This window comes from Chiloscyllium punctatum, chromosome 29 (genome assembly GCF_047496795.1).
Source record: "Chiloscyllium punctatum isolate Juve2018m chromosome 29, sChiPun1.3, whole genome shotgun sequence".
NCBI classification, from domain to species: Eukaryota; Metazoa; Chordata; class Chondrichthyes; order Orectolobiformes; family Hemiscylliidae; genus Chiloscyllium; species Chiloscyllium punctatum.
The window spans coordinates 72776513-72803564 of NC_092767.1; the positions used below are offsets into that span (position 1 = coordinate 72776513).

Below are 27052 nucleotides of genomic sequence, written 5' to 3' on the forward strand. Positions count from 1 at the left end.
GAGTGTGTTGGGGGAGTGTGTGTTCGTGATGGTGTGGGGGGAGTGTATGTGAGTGTGTATGTGTGGGAGGGAGTTTGTGTGTGTGTGTGTGGCGGGGAGGGGGAGTGTGTGTGTGAGTGTGTGTGTGAGGGGGAGTGTGTGTATGACTGTGTGTTTGAGTGTGTTGGGGGAGTGTGTGTGTGGGGGGGAGTGTGTGTATGACTGTGTGTTTGAGTGTGTTGGGGGAGTGTGTGTGTGGGGGGGAGTGTGTGTATGACTGTGTGTTTGAGTGTGTTGGGGGAGTGTGTGTTCGTGATGGTGTGGGGGGAGTGTATGTGAGTGTGTATGTGTGGGAGGGAGTTTGTGTGTGTGTGTGTGTGGCGGGGAGGGGGATTGTGTGTATGTGAGTGAGTGGGGAGGAGTATGAGCGTGTGGGGGTTAAGTGTGTGTGTGTTTGAGTGTGTTGGGGGGAAGTGTGTGTGTGAGTGCATGGGGAGAGTGTGTGTGTGTGAGTGTGTGGGGGGAGTGTGTGTGAGTGTGTGGGGGGCGAGTGTGTGTGTGTGAGTGTGTGGGGGGAATGTGTGAGTGTGTGGGGGGGTGTGAGTGTGTGGGGGGAGTGTGTGTGAGTGTGTGGGGAAGGGGGAGTGTGTGTGTGAGTGTGTGTGGGGGGAGGGGGAGTGTGTGTGTGAGTGTGTGTGGGGGGAGGGGGAGTGTGTGTGTGAATGTGTGTGTGGGTGGGAGTGTGTGTATGACTGTGTGTGAGTGTGTGGGGGGGAGTGTGTGTGTGTGACTGTGTGGGGGGAGTGTTTGTGTGTGTGAGTGTGTGGGGGAGAGTGTGTGGGGGGAGTGTGTGTGTGAGTGTGTGGGGGGGAGTATGTGTGTGTGCGACTGTGTGTGGAGGAATGTGTGTGTGTGAGTGTGTGTGGGGGGCGAGTGTGTGTGTGTGTACGGGGGAGTATGGGTGTGTGAGTGTGTGGGAGGGAGTATGTGGGGGGAGTGTGTGGGGGAGGGGGAATGTGTGTGTGGGGAGAGTGTGTGTGTGACTGTGTGGGTGAGTGTGTGGGGGTGAGTGTGTGGGGGGAATGTGTGTGTGTGAGTGTGTGGGGGGGAGTGTGTGAGTGTGTGGGGGGGTGTGAGTGTGTGGGGGGAGTGTGTGTGAGTGTGTGGGGAAGGGGGAGTGTGTGTGTGAGTGTGTGGGGGGGGAGGGGGAGTGTGTGTGTGAATGCGTGTGTGGGGGGAGTGTGTGTATGACTGTGTGTGAGTGTGTGGGGGGGAGTGTGTGCGTGTGACTGTGTGGGGGGAGTGTTTGTGTGTGTGAGTGTGTGGGGGAGAGTGTGTGGGGGGAGTGGGTGTGTGTGGAGGAATGTGTGTGTGTGAGTATGTGTGGGGGGCGAGTGTGTGTGTGTGTGTGTGTGTGTACGGGGTGTATGGGTGTGTGAGTGTGTGGGAGGGAGTATGTGGGGGGAGTGTGTGGGGGAGGGGGAATGTGTGTGTGGGGAGAGTGTGTGTGTGACTGTGTGGGTGAGTGTGTGGGGGTGAGTGTGTGTGGGGGAGTGTATGTGTGTGTGTGAGTGTGTGGGGGAGAGTGTGTGGGGGGAGTGGGTGTGTGTGGAGGAATGTGTGTGTGTGAGTATGTGTGGGGGGCGAGTGTGTGTGTGTGTGTGTGTGTACGGGGTGTATGGGTGTGTGAGTGTGTGGGAGGGAGTATGTGGGGGGAGTGTGTGGGGGAGGGGGAATGTGTGTGTGGGGAGAGTGTGTGTGTGACTGTGTGGGTGAGTGTGTGGGGGTGAGTGTGTGTGGGGGAGTGTATGTGTGTGTGTGAGTGTGTGTGGAGGAATGTGTGTGTGAGTGTGTAGGGGGGGCGAGTGTGTGTGTGTGTGTGTACGGGGGGAATATGTGTGTGTGAGTGTGTGGGAGAGAGTATGTGGGGGGAGTGTGTGGGGGAGGGGGAGTGTGTGTGTGACTGTGTGTGTGAGTGTGTGGGGGTGAGTGTGTGTGTGTGTCTGTGTGTGGGGGAGTGTATGTGAGCGTGTGAGTGTGTGGGGAGGGAGTGTGTGTGTGTGGGGGGAGTGTGTGTGTGAGTGTGTGGGGGGAGTGTGTGGTTGGGGAATGTGTGTGTGAGTGTGTGGGGGGAGTGTGTGTGTGTGCGACTGTGTGTGGAGGGGGGCGAGTGTGTGTGTGTGAGTGTGTGGGGGGAGTATGTGGGGGGAGTGTGTGGGGGAGGAGGATTGTGTGTGGGGAGGAGTGTGTGGGGGTGAGTGTGTGTGTGTGTCAGTGTGTGTGGGGGGAGTGTATGTGTGTATGTGAGTGTGAGAGTGTGTGGGGGGTAGTGTGTGTGTGTGAGTGTGTGGGGATGGGGTGTGTGTGTGTGTGTGAGTGTTTGGGGGGAGAGTGTGTGGGGGGAATGTGCGTGTGTGAGTGTGTGGGGGGGCAACAGTGTGTGTGTGAGCGTGTGGGGGGAGTGTGTGAGTATGTGGGGGGAGTGTGTGTGAGTGTGTGGGGGTGAGTGTGTGGGGGGAGTGTGTGTGAGTGTGTGGGGGGAGTGTGTGTGAGTGTGTGGGGGGTGAGTGTGTTTGAGTGTGTGGGGGGAGTATGTGGGGGGAGTGTGTGGAGGAGGGGAGTGTGTGTGAGAGAGTGTGTGTGGGTGGGAGTGTGTGTGAGTGTGTGTGTGGGGGGAGTGTATGTGTGTGTAAGTGTGTGAGTGTGTGGGGGGAGTGTATGTGTGTGTAAGTGTGTGAGTGTGTGGGGGGAGTGTGTGTGTGTGAGTGTGTGGGGGGAGTGTGTGTGTGTGTGACTGTGTGGGAGCGAGTGTGTGTGTGTGAGTGTGTGGGGGGAGTGTGTGTGTGTGTGACTGTGTGGGAGTGAGTGTGTGTGTGTGAGTATGGGGGAGTGTGTGAGTGTATGAGGGGAGTGTGTGTGAGTGGGTGGGGGAGGGGGAGTGTGTGTCTGAGTGTGTGTTGGGGGAGTGTATGTATGTGTGAGCGTGTGAGTGTGTGGACAGGAGTGTGTGTGAGTATGTGTGGGGGGAGTGTATGTGTGTGTGAGTGTGTGGGGGAGTGTGAGTGTGAGAGTGTGTGGGGGGTAGTGTGTGTGTGTGAGTGTGTGGGGGGAGTGTGTGTGTGTGTGAGTGTGTGGGGGAGGGAGAATGTATGTGTGTGGGGGTGAGTGTGTGGGGGTGAGTGTGTGGGGGTGAGTGTGTGTGTGTGTGTCAGTTTGTGTGGGGGGAGTGTATGTGTGTATGTGAGTGTGTGGGGGAGGGAGAATGTATGTGTGTGGGGGTGAGTGTGTGGGGGTGAGTGTGTGTGTGTGTGTCAGTTTGTGTGGGGGGAGTGTATGTGTGTATGTGAGTGTGTGGGGGAGGGAGAATGTATGTGTGTGGGGGTGAGTGTGTGGGGGTGAGTGTGTGTGTGTGTGTCAGTTTGTGTGGGGGGAGTGTATGTGTGTATGTGAGTGTGAGAGTGTGTGGGGGGTAGTGTGTGTGTGTGAGTGTGTGGGGAGGGGAGGGGGAGTGTGTGTGTGAATGTGTGTGGGAAGAGTGTATGTGTGTATGTGAGTGTGTGAGGGGAGTGTGAGTGGGGGGAGTGTATGTGTGTGTGAGTGTAGGGGGGGGAGTGTGTGTGGGGGGAGTGTATGTGTGTGTATGAATGTGTGAGTGTGGGGGGGGAGTGTGTGTGTGTGTCTGTGAGTGTGTGGGAGGAGTGTGTGTGTGTGAGTGTGTGTGGGGGGAGTGTATGTGTGTGAGTGTGTGGGGGGAGTGTGTGTGCATGTGAGTGTGTGGGGGGAATGTGTGGGGGAGAGTGCGTGGGGTGTGTGTGTGGGGGGGAGGGGGAGTGTATGTGAGTGTGCGTAGGATGTGTGTGGGGTGTGTGTGTATGTGTGTGGGGTGTGTGTGTATGTGTGTGGGGCGTGTGTGTGTGTGGGGGGAGGTGTATGTGTGGGTGTGTGTGTTTGGTGTGTGTGTGGTGTGTGTGGGGATGTGTGTGGGGGGAGTGTATGTGTATATGTGTGTGTGTGTGGGGGGGAATGTATGTGCGTGTGTGGGTGTTGTGGGGTGTGTGTGTGTGGGGTGTGTGTGTATGTGTGTATGTGTGGGCTGTGTGACGGGGTGTGTGTGGGGGGGAGTGTATGTGTGTATGTGTGTGGGGGAGTATATGTGTGTGTGTGGGGGGTGTGTGTGTGTGGGGTGTATGTGTGTGTGGTGTGTGTGGGGTGTGTGTGTGTGGGTGTGTGTGTGGGGTGAAGCGTATGTGTGTATGTGTGTGTGTGTGTGTGTGGGTGTGTGTGTGTGTGGGGTGTGTGTGGGTGTGTATGTGTGTGGGTGTGTGAGTGTGTGTGTGTGTGTGTGTGGTGTGTGGGGTGTGCGTGTGTGGGGGGGAGTGTGTGTATGGGACCTGTGTGTGTGTATGTGTGTGTGTGTGGGGGTGGGGGGGGGGGGTGTGTGTGTGTGGGGTGTGTGTGTGTGTGTGGGGTGTGTGTGGGGTGTGAGTGTGGGTGTGGGACGTGTGTGTGTGTGTGGGGTGTGTGTGGGTGTGTGTGTGTATGGAGTGTGGGTGTGCGTGGGTGTGCGTGTGCATGTGGGGTGTGTGTGGGGTGTGTGTGTTTGTGGGACGTGTGTGTGTGTGGGGGTGTGTGTGTGTGGGGGTGTGTGTGTATGGGGTGTGGGTGTGTGAGTGTGTGTGTATGTGTGTGGGGTGTGTGTGGGGTGTGTGTGGTGTGTGTGTGTGTGGGGTGTGTGTGGGGTGTGTGTGGGGTGTGTGTGTAGGGTGTGTGTGTGTGTGGGTGTGTGTGTGGGGGGTGTGTGTGTATGGGGTGTGGGTGTGTGAGTGTGTGTGGGGGGTGTGTGTGTCGGGTGTGTGTGTGTGGGGGGTGCGTGTGTGGGTGTGGGTGTGTGTGTGGGGGGTGTGTGTGTATGGGGTGTGGGTGTGTGAGTGTGTGTGGGGTGTGTGTGTGTGGGTGTGTGTGGGGTGTGTGTGTGGGTGTGGGTGTGTGTGTGGGTGTGGGTGTGTGTGGGGTGTGTGTGTGTGGGTGTGTGTGTGTGGGGGGTGCGTGTGTGGGTGTGGGTGTGTGTATGTGTGGGGGTGTGTGTGTGGGTGTGTGTGGGTTTGGGGTGTGTGTATGTGTGTGTGTGTGTGGGTGTGTGTGGGGTGTGTGTGTGTGTATGTGTGGGGGTGTGTGTGTGGGTGTGTGTGGGGTGTGTGTGTGTGTGTGTATGTGTGGGGGTGTGTGTGTGGGTGTGTGTGGGTGTGGGGTGTGGGTGTGTGTGTGTGTGTGGGTGTGTGGGTGTGTGTGGGTATGTGTGGGTGTGTGTGGTGTGTGTGTGTGGGTGTGTGTGTGTGTGGGGTGGGGGATGACACGCTGATGGAGAGAGCTACAACTGAGCGCCTCACTAACCCGAACCCGTGCCTTACACAATGTCACTACAATCCCCAGAGGCTACACAAATTCACATCTTTCCGCACCCGCAATGGTGTTAAGACCATCTCCTTCCTTTCACAATGTTTTGGAGGGGTGGGGTCGGTCGCGGGGGCCCTGGGAAGTCAAACCTGAGGACCCCCAACGATTCAGTCAAAACCCAGTCCCCTCCCCCATTTTCTGAGGCAGCCAAGAAGGATGTTCTCCTGTGCCATATCGACGCAGGGGGTGGAGCTGGATTCCAAAAGGGGCATTTGTGAGCAATTGACGTGTGGGCCTACTGGGATAGGACGAGTGGGGGGTTGACTCAGGGGAAAAGTTTGAAGCCAGGGCTATTATCTGCCTGAGTTTGACGAGTCACTGGTGCCTCATTTGAAACACTGAAGATCCTGAAGGGGGTTTTTGACCGGGTGGACGTGGAGATAATGTGGGCGAACCTTGAACCAGCGTACTGTTAAGGGAATGGCCTACTGGTATTGTCATTGGGCTGCTAATCCAAGTAATGGCCCGGGTTGACCCAGGTTCGATTCCTGCCAGGGAATTAAGAATCGAATGATGACCATAAGTCCATTGTCAGGAAAGACCCATCTGGTTCACTCATGTCCTTTCGGGAAGGGGATTCAATAACGAGAGATCACGTGTTTGAGGTGAAATGTTTAAGGGAGATATACGCAGTAAGTACTTCATACAGAGGGTGGTAGGTGCCTGGAATGCGTTGCGAGTAGAGGCAGGCACGATAGATTCATTTAAGGTATGTCTGGGCAGATGCATGAGTAGGTGGGGAGCAAAGGGATACAGATGCTTAGGGATTGGGCGACAGGTTTAAACAGTACATTTGGATCGGCTCAGGCTTGGAGGGATTGTTCCTGGGCTGTAAATTTTCTGTGTTTTTTTGAAACTGCCATCCTTACCTGGTCTGAGCCTACACATGACTCCAGACCCTTGGTTGACTCTGGGCAAGTAAGGATGGGCTGGTCTAACCAGGGAAGCACAGATCCAATGATAAAACAAACCTAATAAAAGCAAATTACTGCGGATGCTGGAATCTGAAACCAAAAGAGAAAATGCTGGAAAATCTCAGCAGGTCTGGCAGCATCTGTAAGGAGAGAAAAGAGCTGACGTTTCGAGACTAACTGATCCTTTGTCAAACCTAATTTACCTTACATTACTAATTTAATGGGACTGTTTAAAAACTAGGGGTTACCCATCATGCATTGAGCAAAGGGGAGGGCGGGGGTGAAAGGTGATTAGGGTTTAGTGAGGATTCAGATTGGAGACCAGCCACGATGGTGTTGCCTGGCAGAGGGGCCGAATGGCCTCTTCCCAGTTTGTGATGGGGCTGCGGCGAACTGACAGCTGGCGGAACTGGGCTGAATGGCCTCCAGCTGACCCAGTGATTCAAACCCAAAGGGAATGATCCAGGTCACTGGATTATGAGTTAATGAGCTGTTTCATCAACAATACTTAGTGTTACTCAGGCAGAACAGGAACCACAGAGAAATATTGAGTGACATGACCTGACATCTCAGGTGCTTTTTGTGTAGCGTGAAGCAAAAAGTATAAAGGAATCTTAAAGAGGAGTTAGCAGGAACCTACAACTCCCACAGAGCAATGATGACTGGTTCAATTCCCCAGTCCCCACCCATTCCCCCCAGGAAGCGGAGAGTGTCTCTGAGATGAACGTTGGAAGGTGAACACCATTATTAGTTTATCTAAAAGTAAATGAGATTCAGCAATCAGTTACTGGGCAGAGCAAGGTCACACGGTGGAGTGGGTAGTGTCCCTGCCTTTGAGCTGGCAGATCCAGGGCTTGAACACAATAGTCAAGGAAACAATGCAACCAGGCAGGTTTCCAGACCGAATGTGCACACAAAAGGGTGACTGTTACCATAGCAACCTGTCTCCTGGTGTGAATTCACTCTGACTATAAGACCATAAGAAATAGGAGTGGAAGTAAGGCCACTCAGCCCATCGAGTCCACTCCGCCATTCAATCATGGCTGATGGGCATTTCAATGCCACTTACCCACACCCTCTCCCTATCCCATAATTCCTTGCGAAATTAAGAATTTACCAATCTCTGCCTGGGAGACATTTAACGTCTCGGCTTCCACTGGGCTCCATGGCAATGAATTCCACAGGCCCACCACTCTCCGGCTGAAGAAATGTCTCCTCATTTCTGTTCTAAATTGACCCTCTCTAATTCTAAGGCTGTGCCGAGTCCTAGTCTCCCCGCTTAGCAGAAACAATTTCCCAGCGTCCACTCCTTCTAAGACTAACTCTGTCAGGAGGTGACACTTAAAATCCCTGAAGCTGGGTCGAATTGGGAGTGGGGGGGTGGGTTGGGGGAAACCCAAAGGGATGTGGGGAGAAAGAGACCTGTAGGCCATCAGAGCCATTATTTTTACAAATGTTACTTTTAGTGTTTTCAACGGAAGGACAATCAGGTGGGGATGAGGCCTTTGGCCAACTCCCGAGCTGAAAACACAATTGTTTGGCAAGGAGTCCTCCTCTCTTTCCCAATTGGTTGCTGGAAGGCGGGGTGCCCAAAGGTTGGATCAATAGCAAGGGAGCTGAGGGGGAGCAGTGATCCATACACCTGAAGGGCGTGGATCCGCGAGTCTGTGCGCATGGTGACCTCCAACCTCGAGAGTCAGTGCGTCATCAAGGCAACCGACGGTGCTCAGACCTTCAGAGGGAACCCATCCGGCGCACAGGCAATGTTGCCATTGGGCTGGCATGAGGTGGGGGTGGGGGAGTGGGGAGGGGTCATGTGGTAGAACCTGCCCGTGATATACCGCGACGCCTCCCCACCCCCCCCCCGCCACCTCCCCCAGAGTAGGCAACCCTCCCCGTTGCTCATGTTTCTCCTGTAGACCCAGAAATCCTCGAACCAAATGATTCTGGGTCAAGTCCATTTGAGGCATGAGTCCCGAGCTAAGATTCAGATTGGGGGGGGGGGGGGGGGGGGGAAGGAGTGACCCAGTCACAGATGTTACATGGACTATGGTGGGGTTGGGTGGGGGGGGGACAGATTTGAAGCTATGACCAAGAAAGGCGAGGGAGTCCATTAGGAAGATTTTACCTTAAACAGTGAGTAACAATAACGAGGAATCCATTGCCGACGTAGGCAGGTTTGGTGAAGGAATGCAAAACAAAATTGGATGGGTACTTGAGGGCAAAAAACATTTGCAGGGTCAATGGGAGCATTGGAAACGAGAGGACATTACTCTACAGAGAGCTGAGGCATGACCTTATACAGCTTTACAACATCACAAGGGACATGGATAGAATGGTCTTTTCCCCAGGGTAGGGGAATGTCCAAAACTAGAGGGGATAGGATTAGGGTGAGAGGGGACAGATTTAAAAGGGACCTAAGGGGCATCATCTTTACACAAAGGGTGGTACGTGCATGGAATGAGCTGTCAGAGGATGTGGATGGAGGCTGGTACAATGACAGCATTTAAAAGGCATCTGGATGGGTATATGAATAGGAAGGGTTTGGAGGGATATGGGCCAAGTGCTGGCAGGTTGGGTTGGGATATCTGGTCGGCATGGATAGGTTAGACCAAAGGGTCTGTTTCTGGGCTGTACCCCTCTAGGACACAGTACAGACATAACGGGAAGGGGGAAGAGGAAGAGTGTGCAATAGAAGCTTCAAAGCTGAGGTTGATAGACATTATTGAACCAAGATGGGCAGATAGAGATGAGCATAGCACAAGTGAAGGAAGGGGGGTGGGGGGTGCCGACAGTGCAAACTCCACACAGACAATCACCTGAGGCAGGAATCGAACCTGGGCCCCTGACATTGTGGAAGCAACAATGCTAACCACTGAGCCACCATACTGTATGGGCTTCCTCCCACTGTCCAAAGATGTACAGGTTAGGGTTGACTGGCCATGCTAAATTGTCCCATAGTGCCCAGGGATGTGCAGGTTAGGGTGGATTGGCCGTGCTAAATTGTCCCATAGTGCCCAGGGATGTGCAGGTTAGGGTGGATTGGCTGTGCTAAATCGTACCCTACTGCCATGGGATGTGCAGGTTTGGCTCATTAGTCAGGGGTAAATGTAGGGTAGGGGAATGGGTCTGGGTGGGTTACTGTTCAGAGGGTCAGTATGGACTTGTTGGGTCAAATGACCTGTTTCCACACTGTAGGTATTCTAATATAATATTGAAAAGGAAAAAAATTAGATCTGCATAGGGGCAGCCTTGAAGCGATTGGGTAAAATGAGAAACAAAACACAAACATGTTTTGTTCCCCCCCCCACCGCCGAAACAGGATCAGATTCTGGGCTGATGACCTACTTGGTTGAAGCAGACCATTTTGCTATCAAGTCCACGCATACCCTCTGAATAGCACCACACCCCTACCCTATAACCGTGCATTTCCCACGGTTAACCCACCTAACCTGGACACCTTTGCAACTGTGGGAGCAAGCCCGTGCAAAGGTCACACAGACAGTCACCTAAGGGTGGAATCGAACCCATGTCCCTGGCACCGTGAGAGGCCAGCGCTAACCAATGAGCCACCGTGCCACACTTACAGGGCACCCTTATGAATGGCCTTCTTTTGATCTTACAGAACAGTTAGGCTCCACACTGGAAAGGCGACTAGCGTTACTTTAGCTGCAAACTCCCTGGGCGCCCGAAATAAAGTTGCAAACTATCGAAGGGGGAAACAAAATTTAGATATTCAAATCAAAATGCTCCTGACACAGGTGATCGGAAACAGAAACAGAAAGTGCTGGAAAAACCCAGCAGTGTCTGGGGCGAGAGAAACACCGAGTTAACAGTTTCACGTCCAGTGTGGCCTTGTCTAAATTTTGGCTTTTAAACACAGCCCAGGGCTAGCCTTGAGATTCCCACCTTGGTGTTTCCCTCTAGCGCTGGGGCCGAACAGGGAATTCTAACCTTTGTAGGATCTCACCACATGTGGGCGCTTTCTGGGAAATAAAATATTCTGTGCGAATTCCTACAAATGGGATTTTTCTTCTGCACCTTTGGGTAGCAGAGGCAGCGACAAACCTACAGAAAAATAGTGTAGCAACTTTAGGGGGCAGGTGGGAAACACGATTGAAGGCGTGAGGGTGGGGGAAATGGGTGTGGAGTCTTGCTCGAATTTTTGACATTCCTTTTGCCCTCAATAAAAGACTCATTGTTCACCCTCACCCCTCACCCTGATGTCAATCCAGTGAGACAATGCTTAAAGTCACTGACCCATTAACCCTGAAAGCTCTGTCTTATGAGGTAAAGGGGAAGATCTTATAGGGGTTGCTCTCTCATTAGACAGAGAGACAACTGGTGGTGATTTGACCTGAGGGTCACCATGCCGCGGGCGAGGGGAGAGGTGAGGAAGGAGAGTCCTTCAGGGTCACCTCAGAATTGAACCCATGTTGCAAACCAGCCATCCAGCCAACCGAACTAACTGAACCCCCCCTCCACCACCACCACCCACCTTACTCTCACTGGACGTGAAACTGTTAACTTGGTGTTTCTCTCGCCGCAGATACTGCTGAGTTTTTCCAGCGCTTTCGGTTTCAGATCTCCTGTGTCAGTATCATTTTGACTGTAAAATGTAAATTTTCCTTCCTCTTCAATAATTCTGGCACCCAGGAAGTTGGGGCAAGTGGTGGGTGCGGGGAAGAGTTGGAAATTGGGACCCCACCTTTAAATCAAGTTAAGTTAGCATTTCCTGTGTAACAGCAGATTATAGGGGCAGTACAGTGGCTCAGTGGCTAGCACTGCTGCCTCATGGCGCCAGGGACCTGGGTTCGATACCAGCCTCGGGCGACTGTCTGTGTGGAGTTTGCACATTCATCCCCGTGTCTGTGTGGGCTTCCTCTCACAGTCCATCAATGCCCAGGTTAGGGTGGATTGGCCATGGGAAATTGCCCCCACCCTGTCCAGGGATGTGTGGGGTAGCCATGGGAAAGGCAGAGTCACAGGGGTCTGGTGGGATGCCCTTTGGAGGGTCAGTGTGGGCTGAATGGCCTACTCCCACACAGTGGGGGGGTTTTATGATACTTAACAATTCCCCAGTCACGGTCTGACAGAGAGAAAGATCCCACCTAGCAGCAGTCTTCGAGAAGTCCAGGAAATTGGTCAACGCGTTTTATCAACGTGGAAAGTGGGAGCAGGTGTGGCCCATTCGATGGGCTGAATGGCCTACCCTTGCTCCTAATGTTTTATTAAGTTTGTCTCCCCACCCTTGACAAATCTGCGCACAGCTTCCTGGCTCTATGCGCCTCCTCTGCATTTTATCCCCACCCCCCTCCCCAGGCCTTGGTTGTTTTCCAAGTGTTTCTTTGTCTGAGAAATGTCAGTAAATCCCCTGCCTCCCTCAGCACACGGTCTCTGCCCACACACACACACACGTCTTTGGCAGCATTCCTTTGAAATCAACCGTCAGCTGAAGAAACCGACGGTGGGAATATGTACCTCAGGGATTTACGCCGAAAGAGCAAGAAAAACCTGTATTTCTATAGCGCCTTTCTGCTCGATAGCTGGAAGCACTTTGCACCCTACTCCTGCTGTTACTCTTTGATGGGATCTGGATCACACAGCACGGAAACAGACCCTTCGGCCCATCCAGTCCATGCTGACCATATGCCCAAACTAAACTAGTCCCACCTGCCTGCTCCTGACCCACTTCCCTCCAAATCTTTCCTACTCATGGACTTATCTAAATGTCTTTTGAACATTCTAACTGTACCTACATCCACCACCAACTCTGGAAGTTCATTCCACATGAACACCCTCTTTGTGTTAAAAAAAAATGCCCGGATGTGTTTGTAAAATTTTTCTCCTCTCACCTTAAGAATATTCCCCCTCGTTTTCAACTCCCCATCCTAGGGAAAAGATCCTTGCATTTCACCTTATCTCTGCCCCTCGTGATTTTATAAACCTCTGTAAGGTCACCCCTCAGCCTCCGACGCTCCAGCGAAAAAAAAGTCCCAATCTATCCAGCTTCTCCCGTTAACACAAACCCTCCATTCCTGGCAAAATCCTGGCAAAAAATCTTCTGAACCCTCTCCAGTTTAATAATAATATCCTCCCTGCAACAGGGCGACCAGAACTGGACACAGTTCTCCAGAAGAGGCCTCACCAATGTCCTGGGCTGATAATGTGTTGCTGGAAAAGCGCAGCAGGTCAGGAAGCATCCAAGGAGCAGGAGAATTGATGTTTGGGCATGAGCCCTTCCTGAAGAAGGGCTCATGCCCGAAATGTCAATTCTCCTGCTCCTTGTAGGCTGCCTGACCTGCTGCGCTTTTCCAGCAACACATTACCAGCTCTGATCTCCAGCATCTGCAGTCCTCACTTTCTCCTCACCAATGTCCTGTACAACCTCAACATGACATCCCAACACCAACACGAGTAAAATCCTGTATTTGTCTGTCTAGCGTTGAGCAGCTGCCTCAGAGCTTGCTAATGAGTCAATGATGCTACTTTGGGACTGGATTCACATGCAGGCCAGGCTGGGTAAGAATGAGCGATTTCCCTCCCTCAAGGGGCATTGGTGAATCAGATGGGTTTTTACAACAACTGAGGAGAATTGACATGGCCACAGCTACTGAGAGTGGCTTTCTATTCCCGGTTGGTGGAGTGAGTGTAAATCCCAGAGGAGATACCAGCATTGAACCTGGTGCTCCCTGGAGAACACCAACACCTCGACAGGTTGTTCTGGTATAAGGTGACAGTTGCATACCTCTGCAAGCTCACGCTCTGGAAAACTGCCCTGACGAAGATCACTCATAGAAAACTCGCTTTACCCATTCAGGAGCAAGCTTGTGTTATCCAAACATCGTCCACAATTCGTCAATCGCGTTATAACCAATTTGCATTGGCAAAACATGTGTAGAATGACCTCTCCTTCCTCAGGAGGCAAAGGAAATGCAGCATGTCCACTAGGACTCTTACCAATTTTTATTAACGCACCATTGAAAGCATCCTGTCCAGATGCATCGTGGCCTGGTATGGCAACTGCTCTGCCCAGGATTGTAAGAAACTCCAGAGAGATGTGAACACATCCCAGTCCATCACCAGCCTCCCATCCACTGACTCCGCCTACACTTTCCACTGCCTTGGGAAGGCAGCCAACATCATCATAGACCCCTCCCACCTTCCACCTCTTCCATCGGGCAGAAGATACAAAAGTTTGAAAACAGATTCAAGAACAGCTTCTTCCTCGCTGTTATCAGACTGATGAATGGACCTCTCATACATTAGAGTTAATCTTTCACTGCACCTTCTCTGTAACTATAACACCACATTCTGAATTCTGTTCTATTAACCCTGATGGAAGGTAGGATTTACCTGGATAGCACGCAAAGCAATACTTTTCACTGTATCTCGGGACATGGGACAATAATAATTTAAATCAAATCAAGAAGCAGTGTCCGGACTTGTCCTACCTGCCTATCTCCTTTTCCACCTATCCACTCCACCCTCTCCTCCCTGACCTATCACCTTCATCCCCTCCCCCACTCACCCATTGTACTCTATGCTACTTTCTCCCCACCCCCACCCTCCTCTAGCCTATCTCTCAACGCTTCAGGCTCACTGCCTTTATTCCTGATGAAGGGCTTTTGCCCGAAACGTCGATTTCGAAGCTCCTTGGATGCTGCCTGAACTGCTGTGCTCTTCCAGCACCACTAATCCAGAATCTGGTTTCCAGCATCTGCAGTCATTGTTTTTACCTTTTTACCCCGAGGTTACAGTCTAGCAGCAATGCAATAACACCACCCCCTCCCTCCATCGGACCTACGGCAACTTGTTTGGCTCTTAAATGTCCCCTGGGCAATTAGGGACGGGCAATAAATACTGGCCGAGCCAGCAATGTCCACATGCTGTGAATGAATAATAATAATTATTATTATTATTACTATCACACTCCCGAAAGATTAAAGACCGGGGTTCCTATAAACAAAACCCTGAGCCCAACTAGGTGGGGTGGCATGGTAGCTCAGTGGTTAGCCCTGCTGCCTCACAGCACCAAGGACCCAGGTTTGATTCCACCCTCGGGCAACAGTCCATGTGGAGTTCACACATTCTCTCCGTGTCTGTGTGGGTTTGCTCCGGTTTCCTCCCACAGCCCAAAGATGTGCAGGTTAGGGGGGACTGGTCGTGCTAAATTGCCCCATAGTGTCCAGGGATGTGTAGTTTAGCCATGGGGAATGCAGGGATAGGGGGTTGGGTCTAGCTGGGTTGCTCTTTGGAAGGGTTGGTATGGAATTGATGGGCCGAATGGCCTGCTGTCACACTATATGGATTCAATGTGACTGATTCATTAACTTTGAGCGTTTGTTTTAGCTTTGAGGTGATTCTTAATGCAGGGCGTGTTGCGCCGTTAACTGATAATGACCTCGGAACCGTCCGTTGTGGGGTTATCCCTCAGGTACCATCCCTCCACCGCCCCCCCCACACTGAGTTTGCCCCCACTCCCCTCCTGTGTGTTCATTGTAACCAGTGCGCTGTGGGACAATACCTTTGCAGTAAGTCAGCCAGGCCAGAGAGGCAGCAGAGAGCAACCCGAGCCCCGAGCTCCTGAGTGACTGCAGCAGAGTTCTCCACATGGTCTGTCAGGAGCTGGGGAAACAGGGCAAACATCTTTAAACAAAAAAAAAACTTTCAAATGGAATATATTCCAATAATAATCACTTTTAAAGATGGAGTCTCTCCGTCTGTGATCCCTATTAAAGATGGAGTCTCTCCGTCTGGGATCCCTATTAAAGATGGAGTCTCTTTGTCTGGGATCCCTATTAAAGATGGAGTCTCTCCGTCTGGGATCCCTATTAAAGATGAAGTCTCTCCGTCTGGGATCCCTATTAAAGATGGAGTCTCTTTGTCTGGGATCCCTATTAAAGATGGAGTCTCTCCGTCTGGGATCCCTATTAAAGATGAAGTCTCTCCGTCTGGGATCCCTATTAAAGATGGAATCTCTCCGTCTGGGATCCCTATTAAAGATGGAGTCTCTCCGTCTGGGATCCCTATTAAAGATGGAGTTTCTTTGTCTGGGATCCCTATTAAAGATGGAGTCTCTCCGTCTGGGATCCCTATTAAAGATGGAGTCTCTCCATCTGGGATCCCTATTAAAGATGGAGTCTCTCCGTCTGGGATCCCTATTAAAGATGGAGTCTCTCCATCTGGGATCCCTATTAAAGATGGAGTCTCTTTGTCTGGGATCCCTAATAAAGAAGGAGTCTCTCCGTCTGGGATCCCTATTAAAGATGGAGTCTCTCCGTCTGGGATCCCTATTAAAGATGGAGTTTCTTTGTCTGGGATCCCTACTAAAGATGGAGTCTCTCCGTCTGGGATCCCTATTAAAGATGAAGTCTCTCCGTCTGGGATCCCTATTAAAGATGGAGTCTCTCCGTCTGGGATCCCTATTAAAGATGGAGTCTCTCCATCTGGGATCCCTATTAAAGATGGAATCTCTCCGTCTGGGATCCCTATTAAAGATGGAGTCTCTCCGTCTCGGATCCCTATTAAAGATGGAGTCTCTCCGTCTGGGATCCCTATTAAAGATGGAGTCTCTCCGTCTGGGATCCCTATTAAAGATGGAGTCTCTCCGTCTGGGATCCCTATTAAAGATGGAATCTCTCTGTCTGTGATCCCTATTAAAGATGGAGTCTCTCCATCTGGGATCCCTATTAAAGATGGAGTCTCTCCGTCTGGGATCCCTATTAAAGATGGAGTCTCTCCGTCTGGGATCCATGTTAAAGATGGAGTCTCTCCATCTGGGATCCCTATTAAAGATGGAGTCTCTCCGTCTGGGATCCCTATTAAAGATGGAATCTCTCCGTCTGGGATCCCTATTAAAGATGGAATCTCTCCGTCTGGGATCCCTATTAAAGATGGAGTCTCTCCGTCTGGGATCCCTATTAAAGATGGAGTTTCTTTGTCTGGGATCCCTATTAAAGATGGAGTCTCTCCGTCTGGGATCCCTATTAAAGATGGAGTCTCTCCATCTGGGATCCCTATTAAAGATGGAGTCTCTCCGTCTGGGATCCCTATTAAAGATGGAGTCTCTCCATCTGGGATCCCTATTAAAGATGGAGTCTCTTTGTCTGGGATCCCTAATAAAGAAGGAGTCTCTCCGTCTGGGATCCCTATTAAAGATGGAGTCTCTCCGTCTGGGATCCCTATTAAAGATGGAGTTTCTTTGTCTGGGATCCCTACTAAAGATGGAGTCTCTCCGTCTGGGATCCCTATTAAAGATGAAGTCTCTCCGTCTGGGATCCCTATTAAAGATGGAGTCTCTCCGTCTGGGATCCCTATTAAAGATGGAGTCTCTCCATCTGGGATCCCTATTAAAGATGGAATCTCTCCGTCTGGGATCCCTATTAAAGATGAAGTCTCTCCGTCTGGGATCCCTATTAAAGATGGAGTCTCTCCGTCTGGGATCCCTATTAAAGATGGAGTCTCTCCATCTGGGATCCCTATTAAAGATGGAGTCTCTCCGTCTGGGATCCCTATTAAAGATGGAATCTCTCCGTCTGGGATCCCTATTAAAGATGGAATCTCTCCGTCTGGGATCCCTATTAAAGATGGAGTCTCTCCGTCTGGGATCCCTATTAAAGATGGAGTTTCTTTGTCTGGGATCCCTATTAAAGATGGAGTCTCTCCGTCTGGGATCCCTATTAAAGATGGAGTCTCTCCATCTGGGATCCCTATTAAAGATGGAGTCTCTCCGTCTGGGATCCCTATTAAAGATGGAGTCTCTCCATCTGGGATCCCTATTAAAGATGGAGTCTCTGTGTCTGGGATCCCTAATAAAGAAGGAGTCTCTCCGTCTGGGATCCCTATTAAAGATGGAGTCTCTCCGTCTGGGATCCCTATTAAAGATGGAGTTTCTTTGTCTGGGATCCCTACTAAAGATGGAGTCTCTCCGTCTGGGATCCCTATTAAAGATGAAGTCTCTCCGTCTGGGATCCCTATTAAAGATGGAGTCTCTCCGTCTGGGATCCCTATTAAAGATGGAGTCTCTCCATCTGGGATCCCTATTAAAGATGGAATCTCTCCGTCTGGGATCCCTATTAAAGATGGAGTCTCTCCGTCTCGGATCCCTATTAAAGATGGAGTCTCTCCGTCTGGGATCCCTATTAAAGATGGAGTCTCTCCGTCTGGGATCCCTATTAAAGATGGAATCTCTCTGTCTGTGATCCCTATTAAAGATGGAGTCTCTCCATCTGGGATCCCTATTAAAGATGGAGTCTCTCCGTCTGGGATCCCTATTAAAGATGGAGTCTCTCCGTCTGGGATCCATGTTAAAGATGGAGTCTCTCCATCTGGGATCCCTATTAAAGATGGAGTCTCTCCGTCTGGGATCCCTATTAAAGATGGAATCTCTCCGTCTGGGATCCCTATTAAAGATGGAGTCTCTCCGTCTCGGATCCCTATTAAAGATGGAGTCTCTCCGTCTGGGATCCCTATTAAAGATGGAGTCCCTCCATCTGGGATCCCTATTAAAGATGGAGTCCCTCCATCTGGGATCCCTATTAAAGATGGAGTCTCTCCATCTGGGATCCCTATGAAAGATGGAGTGTTAGCCCCCTTCTGAAATGTTTGAGGGAGACACTCAGTGGTATTAAGTGCAACAGGAAAGAGGCACCTTGGGTTTAACTACAACAGGTCCATTTTCAGGGTGACAATTTGGCCGCATCTCGATGCTGAATGTGAAATGTGATTCTCCAGGCAGACTGTAACTGTTTCGCAGGGTGGATGCCCTCAGTGATTGACATTACCTGAATCACCTTGGTTGACAGTTCTGATTGATAGGTGTCAGTCCCCTGCTGCCATTTCTCTTTCTCTACGCTGAGCTCCTCATCCATATTTTTCGTAATCTGCGTCTTTGAAACACAATCCAAGTGAAGCAATTAGAAAGATCTCGCGCCTGTGTTTGTGCTCAGGTAACGGACAGTGAGAAATCACAGCCCTTTCCAATCCCAATTGGCCGAGCCCTCCCAACTCAGGTGTGTGTTGGATAATCCTGCTCGACCTACATCTGATCCCCACACCCTGGCTCCTCCTCCCCGATCAATTCTTTTATCGCCAGAAGCACCCTAACACCCAACGGATGCTCTCGAACTCTCACTGCGGTCCAGTCTCCCGTAGCGATAAATTGAGGTAACCTCAGAATCAGATGCTCCACGTTTAAGTCTCACTCCAGGACTTGACAGCCAAGGTTGGAATCCCATCACGGCAAATCGTGGATTTGAATTCAATTTTTAAAAAAAAATCCAGAATGAAGAGTCTAATGATGACCATAAATCCATTGTCAATAAGTTTTGAGAAGATTTGTAGCTCAGGTTGAGGTCCTGGATGTAGGTTTGCTTGCTGAACTGGAAGGTCTGTTTTCAGATGTTTCGTCACCACATTCCAGACAAAGCTCACTGAGATGTTACCTAGTATGGTGACGAAACGTCTGAAAACGATCCATTGTCAATAGTTGGAAATACCCATCTGGTTCGCTAATGTCCTTTAGGGAAGGAAACTACCATCCTTACCCACTTGGGGCCTACATGTGACTCCAGACCAACAGCAATGGGCTCCAAGCTTTCCCTGGAGTGTTGGAGGCTGAGGGGTGACCTGATAGAGGTTTATAAAATCATGAGGGGCATGGATAGGGTGAATAGCTAAAGTCTTTTTCCTGGGGTGGGGGAGTCCAGAGCTAGAGGGCGTAGGTTTAGGGTGAGAGGGGAAAGATATAAAAGGGACCTAAGGGGCAACTTTTTCACGCAGAGGGTGGTACGTGTATGGAATGGGCTGCCAGAGGAAGTGGTGGAGGCTGGTACAATTACAGCATATAAAAGGCATCTGGATGGGTATATGAATAGGAAGGGTTTGGAGGGATATGGGCCGGGTGCTGGCAGGTGGGACTAGATTGGATTGGGATATCTGGCCGGCATGGACGAGTTGGGCCGAAGGGTCTGTTCCTGTGCTGTACATCTCTGTGATTCTTAACTGTCCTCTGGGCAATTAGGAGTGGGCAATAAATGGTGAATGAATGAAGAGACAACTCCCTGATTAAAGCAATCTCTCCTTATCTCATGGATGAATGGCTTTTGCCCAAAACGTTGACTCTCCTGCTCCTCGGATGCTGTGCTTTTCCAGCACCACACTCTCGACTCTCCCCATCTCACTCCTACCTCCCTCACTGACAATTGTGAAACTGTAACCTCTCCTCCGCCCCCCCATGTGTCATGGAGATAGGGGGATGCTCTAGCCCAGTTTCTGGAAGGTTTCGGTGTTTTTTTTGCTTTCCAAAATGGCGGGTGGGCCTACAAGTTTTGTTCTTACCTTCACCAGGGCAATGCATCTGTCTTCGAGCTGCTGCACAGTCTCTGGTGGTAGCAATGGTTTCAGCTGTTGTTTTCTGATATGTGCAGCAAGTTCCTCGTGTCCCACCACATCTCTGAAAGAGAAACCACCAAGGGGAAGCATGAAAGGATCAGCCAAAGCTGTGTGGCTAACCCGCCCGCAGTTACGGGTTCAAATCCCGCAGTGTCGTACTGAAGGAGCAGTAACCTCTGCAGTGATTGGAGCAAAGGCCAGATGGATGTCATTGTCTGCGAGTCCCCTGATTGGGGCTGTTAACCTGATCCAATCAGGGAGCCCTGGCTGACAGATATAAACAGGAGTGTTACCCGGCGCCAGGTTGACCTCCGAGGGGGGAGGCACGGGCGCCTGTCGGCCGGTGGACAGTCCTTTGGGTTCAGCTGCCCTGTGGTTTGAAGGGCAGTGCTTGTCACTGGCCACTCGGGTGTTTTTCCTATCTTCCTGGTGGTGGAAATTGAATAAAGATTGGTGCACTTTGTGTCTTTTCACTGTGTCTCACATCTACACACACACACACCATGGGTGCTGGGGAAAAAAAGAAAAAAAGAAAAAGAAGAAAAGAAAAAAACCAGGGAATTCCTTGGAGAAGGAGCACGCGGTGTCCACCAGCACCCTGGAGTTGTTCAGGGAGAGGTGGGCGCCGCAGGGAGTGGAGTACATTATTTCTCCCTCCAACTCTATTTTGATTTAGTCCCTACCCTCCCCTTCACTGTTTTGCTCACACAGCATTGCCTTTTTGTTGAAGGGCACTGCTTGTCACTGGCCACTCGGGTGTTTAAAAAAAAAATTAACAGGGGATTAAAATAATAAACAGGAGAGAAGGGCAGTGCTTGTCACTGGCCACTTGGGTGTTTTCCCCCCTTCTGGAGAAATTGGCTCAGTATAGGACTGTGACTCTGTGTGTGAACACGTACGAGGACTCTCCCTGTTGCTGCTTGGGGCCTGCCTCCCTGCTGCTGCCTGGGACTTGCCTTGGGGCCCCTCCCCAGGACCTCCACCGCTGCTGCTGCTGCTGCTGTTGCCTGAGGAGAGGCCTGCCTCCAAAAGAAAATTAAAAATAAATAAACAGGAGTGTTGCCCCAGAGGTGGTCGAAAGGCGCTGAGGGTGGTTAGTGGAGCCGGAAGGTGGGTAGGCCGTCCTGTACGCTGTCGCCCTAGGCAGGTACCAGGGTGGACTGTCCTAGAGGTGGTTGAAAGGGGTGTCATGGCGGACCGAGAACTGGAAGGGGCATGGGGTGGACCGAGAGCCGGAAGGTGGGTAGGGGCGGGCTGCCTTAGAGTGGTCGGAAGGTGGGAGGGGTGGGGGCTTGCTGGGTCTGTATTATTTGCACTTCTTTTATGTAACTGGATTGTCTTATATATAAAGGTCATTGTTGCTGTCTTTTTATAGTTGAAACTGGGATTTATGGTTAGTCCTCAATTCCCTGTAAACTGGTTGAACGGTAGGGTTTGGGGCCTGGCTTTGCTGCTCCTCTCCCTTGTAAAATTGTTGTTGTAAACAGCTGTAAATGTTAACTGTTTTTTTATAAACTGTTTTGTAACTGTTTAATAAAATAAAAAAAAAGAAACAGGAGTGTCCAGGTCCAGGCAGCGGGCCGTGGAGGGGGTCGTTAGGGCCGACTGCCTGCCCCTCTTCCGGGGTTACGTTAGAGCCCGGGTGTCCTTGGAGAAGGAGCACGCAGTGTCCACCAACACCCTGGAGTTGTCCAGGGAGAGGTGGGCGCCGCAGGGAGTGGAGTGCATTATTTCTCCCTCCAACTCTATTTTGATTTAATCCCTACCCTCCCCTCCACTGTTTTGCTCACACAGCATTGCCCTGTGGTTTGAAGGGCAGTGCTTGTCACTGGCCACCCGGGTGTTTTCCTATCTTCCTGGTGGTGGAAATTGAATAAAGATTCGTGCACTGTGTCTTTCACTGTGTCTCACACCTGCACATACACACACACCATGGGTGCTGGGGAAAAAATAAGCACTACCGCAGTTAGGCGGTAGTGTGGGGGTTAAATTTAAAAAAAAAATTTTTTTAATTTTAAAAAAATAAAAAGGGGAGTTACGTTAGGGCCGGGGTGTCCTTGGAGAAGGAGCACACGGTGTCCACTAACACTCTGGAAAAAAGAAAAAAAAAATAATTAAAAAATAAAAAAAGAGTCTCTTCAGAGGTGCTGTTCACTCTGAGAGCTGGCTCTTAAAAAAAAGCAGTCTCACACGCGGTGTCCACCAACACCCTGGAGTTGTTCAGGGAGAGGTGGGCGCCGCAGGGAGTGGAGTGCATTATTTCCCCCTCCAACTTTATTTTGATTTTATCCCTGCCCTCCCCTTCACTGTTTGATCACACAGCACTGCCCTCTGAGAAGGGCACTGCTTGTCACTGGCCACTCGGGTGTTTTCTTTCTTCCTGGTGGTGGAATATAAATAAAGATTTACACCCTTGTTGTTCTTCACTGTGTCCCACACCGGCACACACACACACGACATGGGGGCTGGGGAAAAATAAACACAGCCGCTGTCAGATGATGGTCTGGGGAAAATAATGGAAAATAACAGGTGTGTCAGACATCATGTTCAAAAACAAAATTAGCAAGAGTGTCCCCTCACTCTAGGGACTGGCTCTGAGCTGGGCAGTCAGAACCCACGCACGTGTAAATAAAGGGTGACTTGGTGATGGGATACCGGCCTCCGTGGAGTTATTTCAATCTCTTAAAAGGTTATTTTAAACTGAGGCCTCTTACAGTGATTGTAGACTGGATATAGAGCCAAAGAATAGAATCCCTACAGTGTGGAAACAGGCCCTTCAGCCTAACGAGTCTACATTGACCCTCTGAAGAGTAACCCACCCCTACCTAATGCACCTAGCCTGGACACCATGGGTAATTGAGTACCGCTAATCCACCCTGACCTGCACATCTTTGGACTATGGGAGGACACCCACGCAGACACGGGGAGAATGTGCAAACTCCACACAGACAGTCGCCCGAGGTGGAATCAAACCCAGGTCCCTGGCGCTGTGAGGCAGCAGTGTTAACCACTGAGCCACCTTGACGCTGTATCACACAAGACCCTGGTTCTGAAGGAGGGTCACTGGACCTGAAATGTTAATTCTATTTCCCAATCCACAGATGCTTCCAGACCTGCTGAGGGCCCTTAGTTGGGTATGATCTGCCTGTGGAACACGCAATTCACTGTATCTCGGTACAGTAACCCGAGCTCTGTCTCTGTTCCAGATTGCCAGCATCCTTTCAGTTTCTTTTCTCTCGCTGCAATCTGACAATCATTCCCCAGTGTCACTTGTGGGATCTTGCTGTGCGGCCAATCAGCTGTTGCCTCCTTTCTCCGTTTTTCAAACCGGCTGCGTTTCAGAAACATGTCGCTTGGCCGCGAGGTGTGGAGGCAGTGAACAGCATGATGTAACCGAAAGGCTCCCCCCCCGGTGCCCAGCTTCCGAAGCCACCTCAGGGGGGTTACGGTTTCCGTGGAAACCAGCGGTCATGTGGTACAAACACCTCTGCCCCTCTCCCTCCACCCCCCCCCACCACCTCCCAACCCAATACGGGCCTGGACACTGGACATAACAACGAGGAGCAGGAGTAGGCCATCCGGCCCCTCTCCACCCTACCCCACCATTCAATAAGATCACGGCTGACCTTTATCTTGGGTTCAGCTCCACTTACCCCACTCACCATCACCCTTAATCCCTTTACTGTTCAAAACTCTATCTTCACCTTGAAATTATTCACCAGGGAAGCCTCAACTGCTTCATTGGGCGGGGAATTCCACAGATTCCCAACCCTCTGGGGGAAGAAGTTCCTCCTCAGCTCAGTCCCAAACCCACTCCCCCTTATTTTGAGGCTTTTCCTCCTGGTTCTAGATTCACCCGCCAGTGGAAACATTCTCTCCACCTCTTATCTTATTTATTCCCTTCATAATTTTATATGTTTCTTTCAGAGCCCCCCCCACCCTTTCTTTTAAATTCCAATGAATATAATCCCAGTCTAATCAGTCTCTCCTCATAAATCAACCCCCTCAGTTTAGGAACCACCCCCTCCAGAGCCAGTACACCCTTTCTCAAGTAAAGGAGACCGAAACTGTGGTCAAGCTGATTGACTACCTCAAGGAAGGCGACATTCCCCTATCGGGCTCTCACTACTCTGTTTTCGATGTTTTCTGACCAACCTGTCCAAAGCTGGCTGCAGGAATTGAACCCATGCTGTTAGGATCACCCTGGCACGGTGGCTCAGCGGTTAGCGCTGCTGCCTCACAGCTCTAAGGACCCCGGTTCGATTCCAGCCTCGGGCGTCTGTCTGTGTCATGCTTGCACATTCTCCCCGTGTCTGCGTGGGTTTCCTCCCACAGTCCAAAGGTGTGCAGGTTCGGATGGATTGGCCGTGGGAAAGTGCCCCGTAGTGTTCAGGGATGTGCAGGTGAGGTGCATTAGTCAGGGGGAAATATAAAATAGTAAGGGAATGGTTCTGGCTCTTCGGAGGGGCAGTATGGACTTGTGGCCGTGACCACACACTGTCGGGATTCTATGACCAGCGATCTGAGTGCGTAGGCCTGTGCCCTCTGGGGTTTAGGAGGTGACTATACTTAAACACACAAGATTATGAGTGAGTGGATGTGGAATGGATGCTCCTTCCCATCTGTGGAGAACCTCAAACCAGGGGTCACTGTTTAAAAGTAAGGAATCATTCCCCCTGCCTGTTTAAGACAGGGATGAGGTGAATTTGTATTCCCTCAGAGGTGTGATGTGTCTGAGGAACTCTCTTCCCCAAAAAGTGGTGGAGGAGGGTATCTGAAAAGGGCAGTGGTGGATCGATTCTAGTTAAGAATGGGGGTGATAGGTCAAAGGGGGAGGGGAGTACTTGGAGTGGACCGATAAAGTTGCGAACAAAGAGTGTAGGTTCATAGCTTCTCGAAAATACGATAGTGAAGGCAGCATTTGGTGCACCTGCCTCTATTGGTCAGTGCATTGAGTACAGGTCGCTCTACTATAACACGCATTTCGCTAAAGCGAATTCGCGATTGGCGAATTGGGGACACTATTTCTAGAGTGCAACCTTTTAAAATGTGTGTCGGCTGTAACACGATTACAGCACCAACACTTAAAGTGCTGTTTCCAAAGCGTGATTTTTCTATCACACAGGGCTACACAACCATCACTTATGGAAGAACTACTTATATCGGGGTTGGGAGGTCATTGGGAGGTCGTGTTATAGCTGTACAGGACATTGGTTAGGCCTCTATTGGAATATTGCATGTAAATCTGGTTGCCCTGCTATAGGAAGGATGTTGTGAAACTTGAAAGGGTTTAGAAAAGATTTACAAGGATGTTGCCAGGGTTGGAGGGTTTGAGCTACAGGGAGAGGCTGAACAGGCTGGGCCTGTTTTCCTTGGAGCGTCGGAGGCTGAGGGGTGACCTTATAGAGGTTTATAAAATCATGAGGGGCATGGATAGGATAAATAGACAAAGTCTTTTCCCTGGGTGGGGGAGTCCAGAACTAGAGGGGCATAGGTTTAAGGTGAGAGGGGAAAGATATAAAAGAGACCTAAGGGGCAACTTTTTCACACAGAGGGTGGTGCGTGTATGGAATGAGCTGCCAGAGGAAGTGGTGGAGGCTGGTACAATTACAACATTCAAAAGGCATCTGGATGAGTATATGAATAGGAAGGGTTTGGAGGGATATGGGCCGGGTGCCAGCAGATGGAACTAGATTAGGTTGGGATATCTGGTCGGCATGGACGGGTTGGACCGAAGGGTCTGTTTTCATGCTGTACGTCTCTATGTCTGTCTGATTTCATTGATTGGTGCAGCAGGCAGAGGGGCCAAATGGCCTACTCGTGCCTGTCATTTGGATGTTGAGCTGGAACGTTCTGCTCAACAAACCTAGGGCTGCTCTTCCACCTTATAATCCCCATGTTCCCTTAGTGCTGGCATGGCAACCAACTCTGGTAGTGAGACCTCCAGTCCCCACAGTTATCCAATGATATGTCCCATTATTATGACGTCAGGCAGGAACCGCCAATGGTTGCTCGGTGGGCGTTCTTCCCCAACTCGGGGACACTCACCTGAAGTAATCGTTATGGCACCACTGGAGGAAGCTGTAGAGTTGGTGAATTTCTAGATCCTTCTGGGCCATCTCGGCGAGGCAGGAGGAAACCACCTCGTGGTAGCTGTTAACGTGGACATTGAACGCATCGTACTCCTTTGGGTAGGCCAGAACGAGATTCTTTCGGATGGTTATCAGGTCGCTCGTGATCTGCTCTTTGAGGTGTTTCAGGCGCTGGTCGATTGGGGCGTCGCCCTGGCAACTGGACAATCTCGCGGCTACCGATTCCCTCACCATTTCCCGCCACTTTTGACGCAGCTCCCTGGGCCTGGGGCCCCCAGGGAGACCTCCTCGGGTGGTCCACGCCCTGTCCACCTTCTCCTCCTCCTCAATTGTCCGCACCAGCTGCTCCAGGTGCGTCATCTCCGGGGCTTGGCTGAGGGACTCGGCGACAATCTTCTTCAGCTCGCCCTCCAATGCCTCGTACAGCAGCTCGACGTCCTTCGCTTTTCTGCTGCCATCTTTGCCCCCCTCGGCGTTCCTCACCCTCTCGACCTCCTCCTCCGCCTCCAACTCCACAATGTGGCTATTCGCAAGCGCCAGCTCCCTCCTCTCGATCAGTTTGTGGATCTCGAGCACTGAATGGGAGGAAACGGAAACGTTAACCGTTTGGAGAGTTCAACCGACTGACCCCCTTAATCCATCAGACATAGGAGTAAAAATTAGGCCATTCAGTCCATCGAGTCTGCTCCACCATTCAATCATGGCTGGTAGGTTTCTCAGCCCCATTCCCCCTCTTTCTCTCCGTAACCCTTGATTCCCAAGAACCTATCTATCTCCGTCTTAAATACACTCAATAACATGGCCTCCACAACCCTCTGTGGCAGTGAGTGTAGGTTCCAGGGAAAAGGCCTACCATTGGAAACGTCTTCCCAACATCCACTCTGTCCAGGCCATTCAGTATTCTGTAAGTTTCAATTAGATCCTACCCCCTCCTCTTAAGACCCAGGGTCCTCAAATGTTCCTCAGATGTTAAGCATTTCATTCCTTGGGCCATTCTTGTGAACACAGATTCCATTTCAACAGTCGGTGATAGACCAGGCCAGACCCCTCAAAATATTTTAAGAAGGTAGCCTAGACCCTAACTTTTCCTTATTTTGAAGGCAGATGTGAAGTGGATGTTCCAGTTGGGATACAGCTGGTCAAACCACCCGGCTTTAAGCAAAACAGAATCTATTTAAACTCTACAGTCGCAACACGAACAAAAGAAACCAGAGTTTT

The 27052-nt window shown here is 50.9% G+C and overlaps 1 protein-coding gene across 4 annotated transcripts in view; it reads right to left on the bottom strand.

Annotated features, from left to right (window-relative positions):
* Positions 1–27052, bottom strand: part of LOC140454560 (exocyst complex component 3-like protein 2) — a 63563-nt gene that overhangs the window by 14477 nt on the left and 22034 nt on the right. For all 4 annotated transcript variants that reach the window (XM_072549397.1, XM_072549400.1, XM_072549399.1 and 1 more), the window contains exons 3-6: positions 25791–26409; positions 19689–19803; positions 18134–18238; positions 14875–14975 (exon numbers count right to left, since the gene is read on the bottom strand). In XM_072549397.1, the coding sequence (XP_072405498.1) occupies positions 14875–14975; positions 18134–18238; positions 19689–19803; positions 25791–26409 (940 nt within the window). The remainder of the gene's footprint in view (positions 1–14874; positions 14976–18133; positions 18239–19688; positions 19804–25790; positions 26410–27052) is intronic.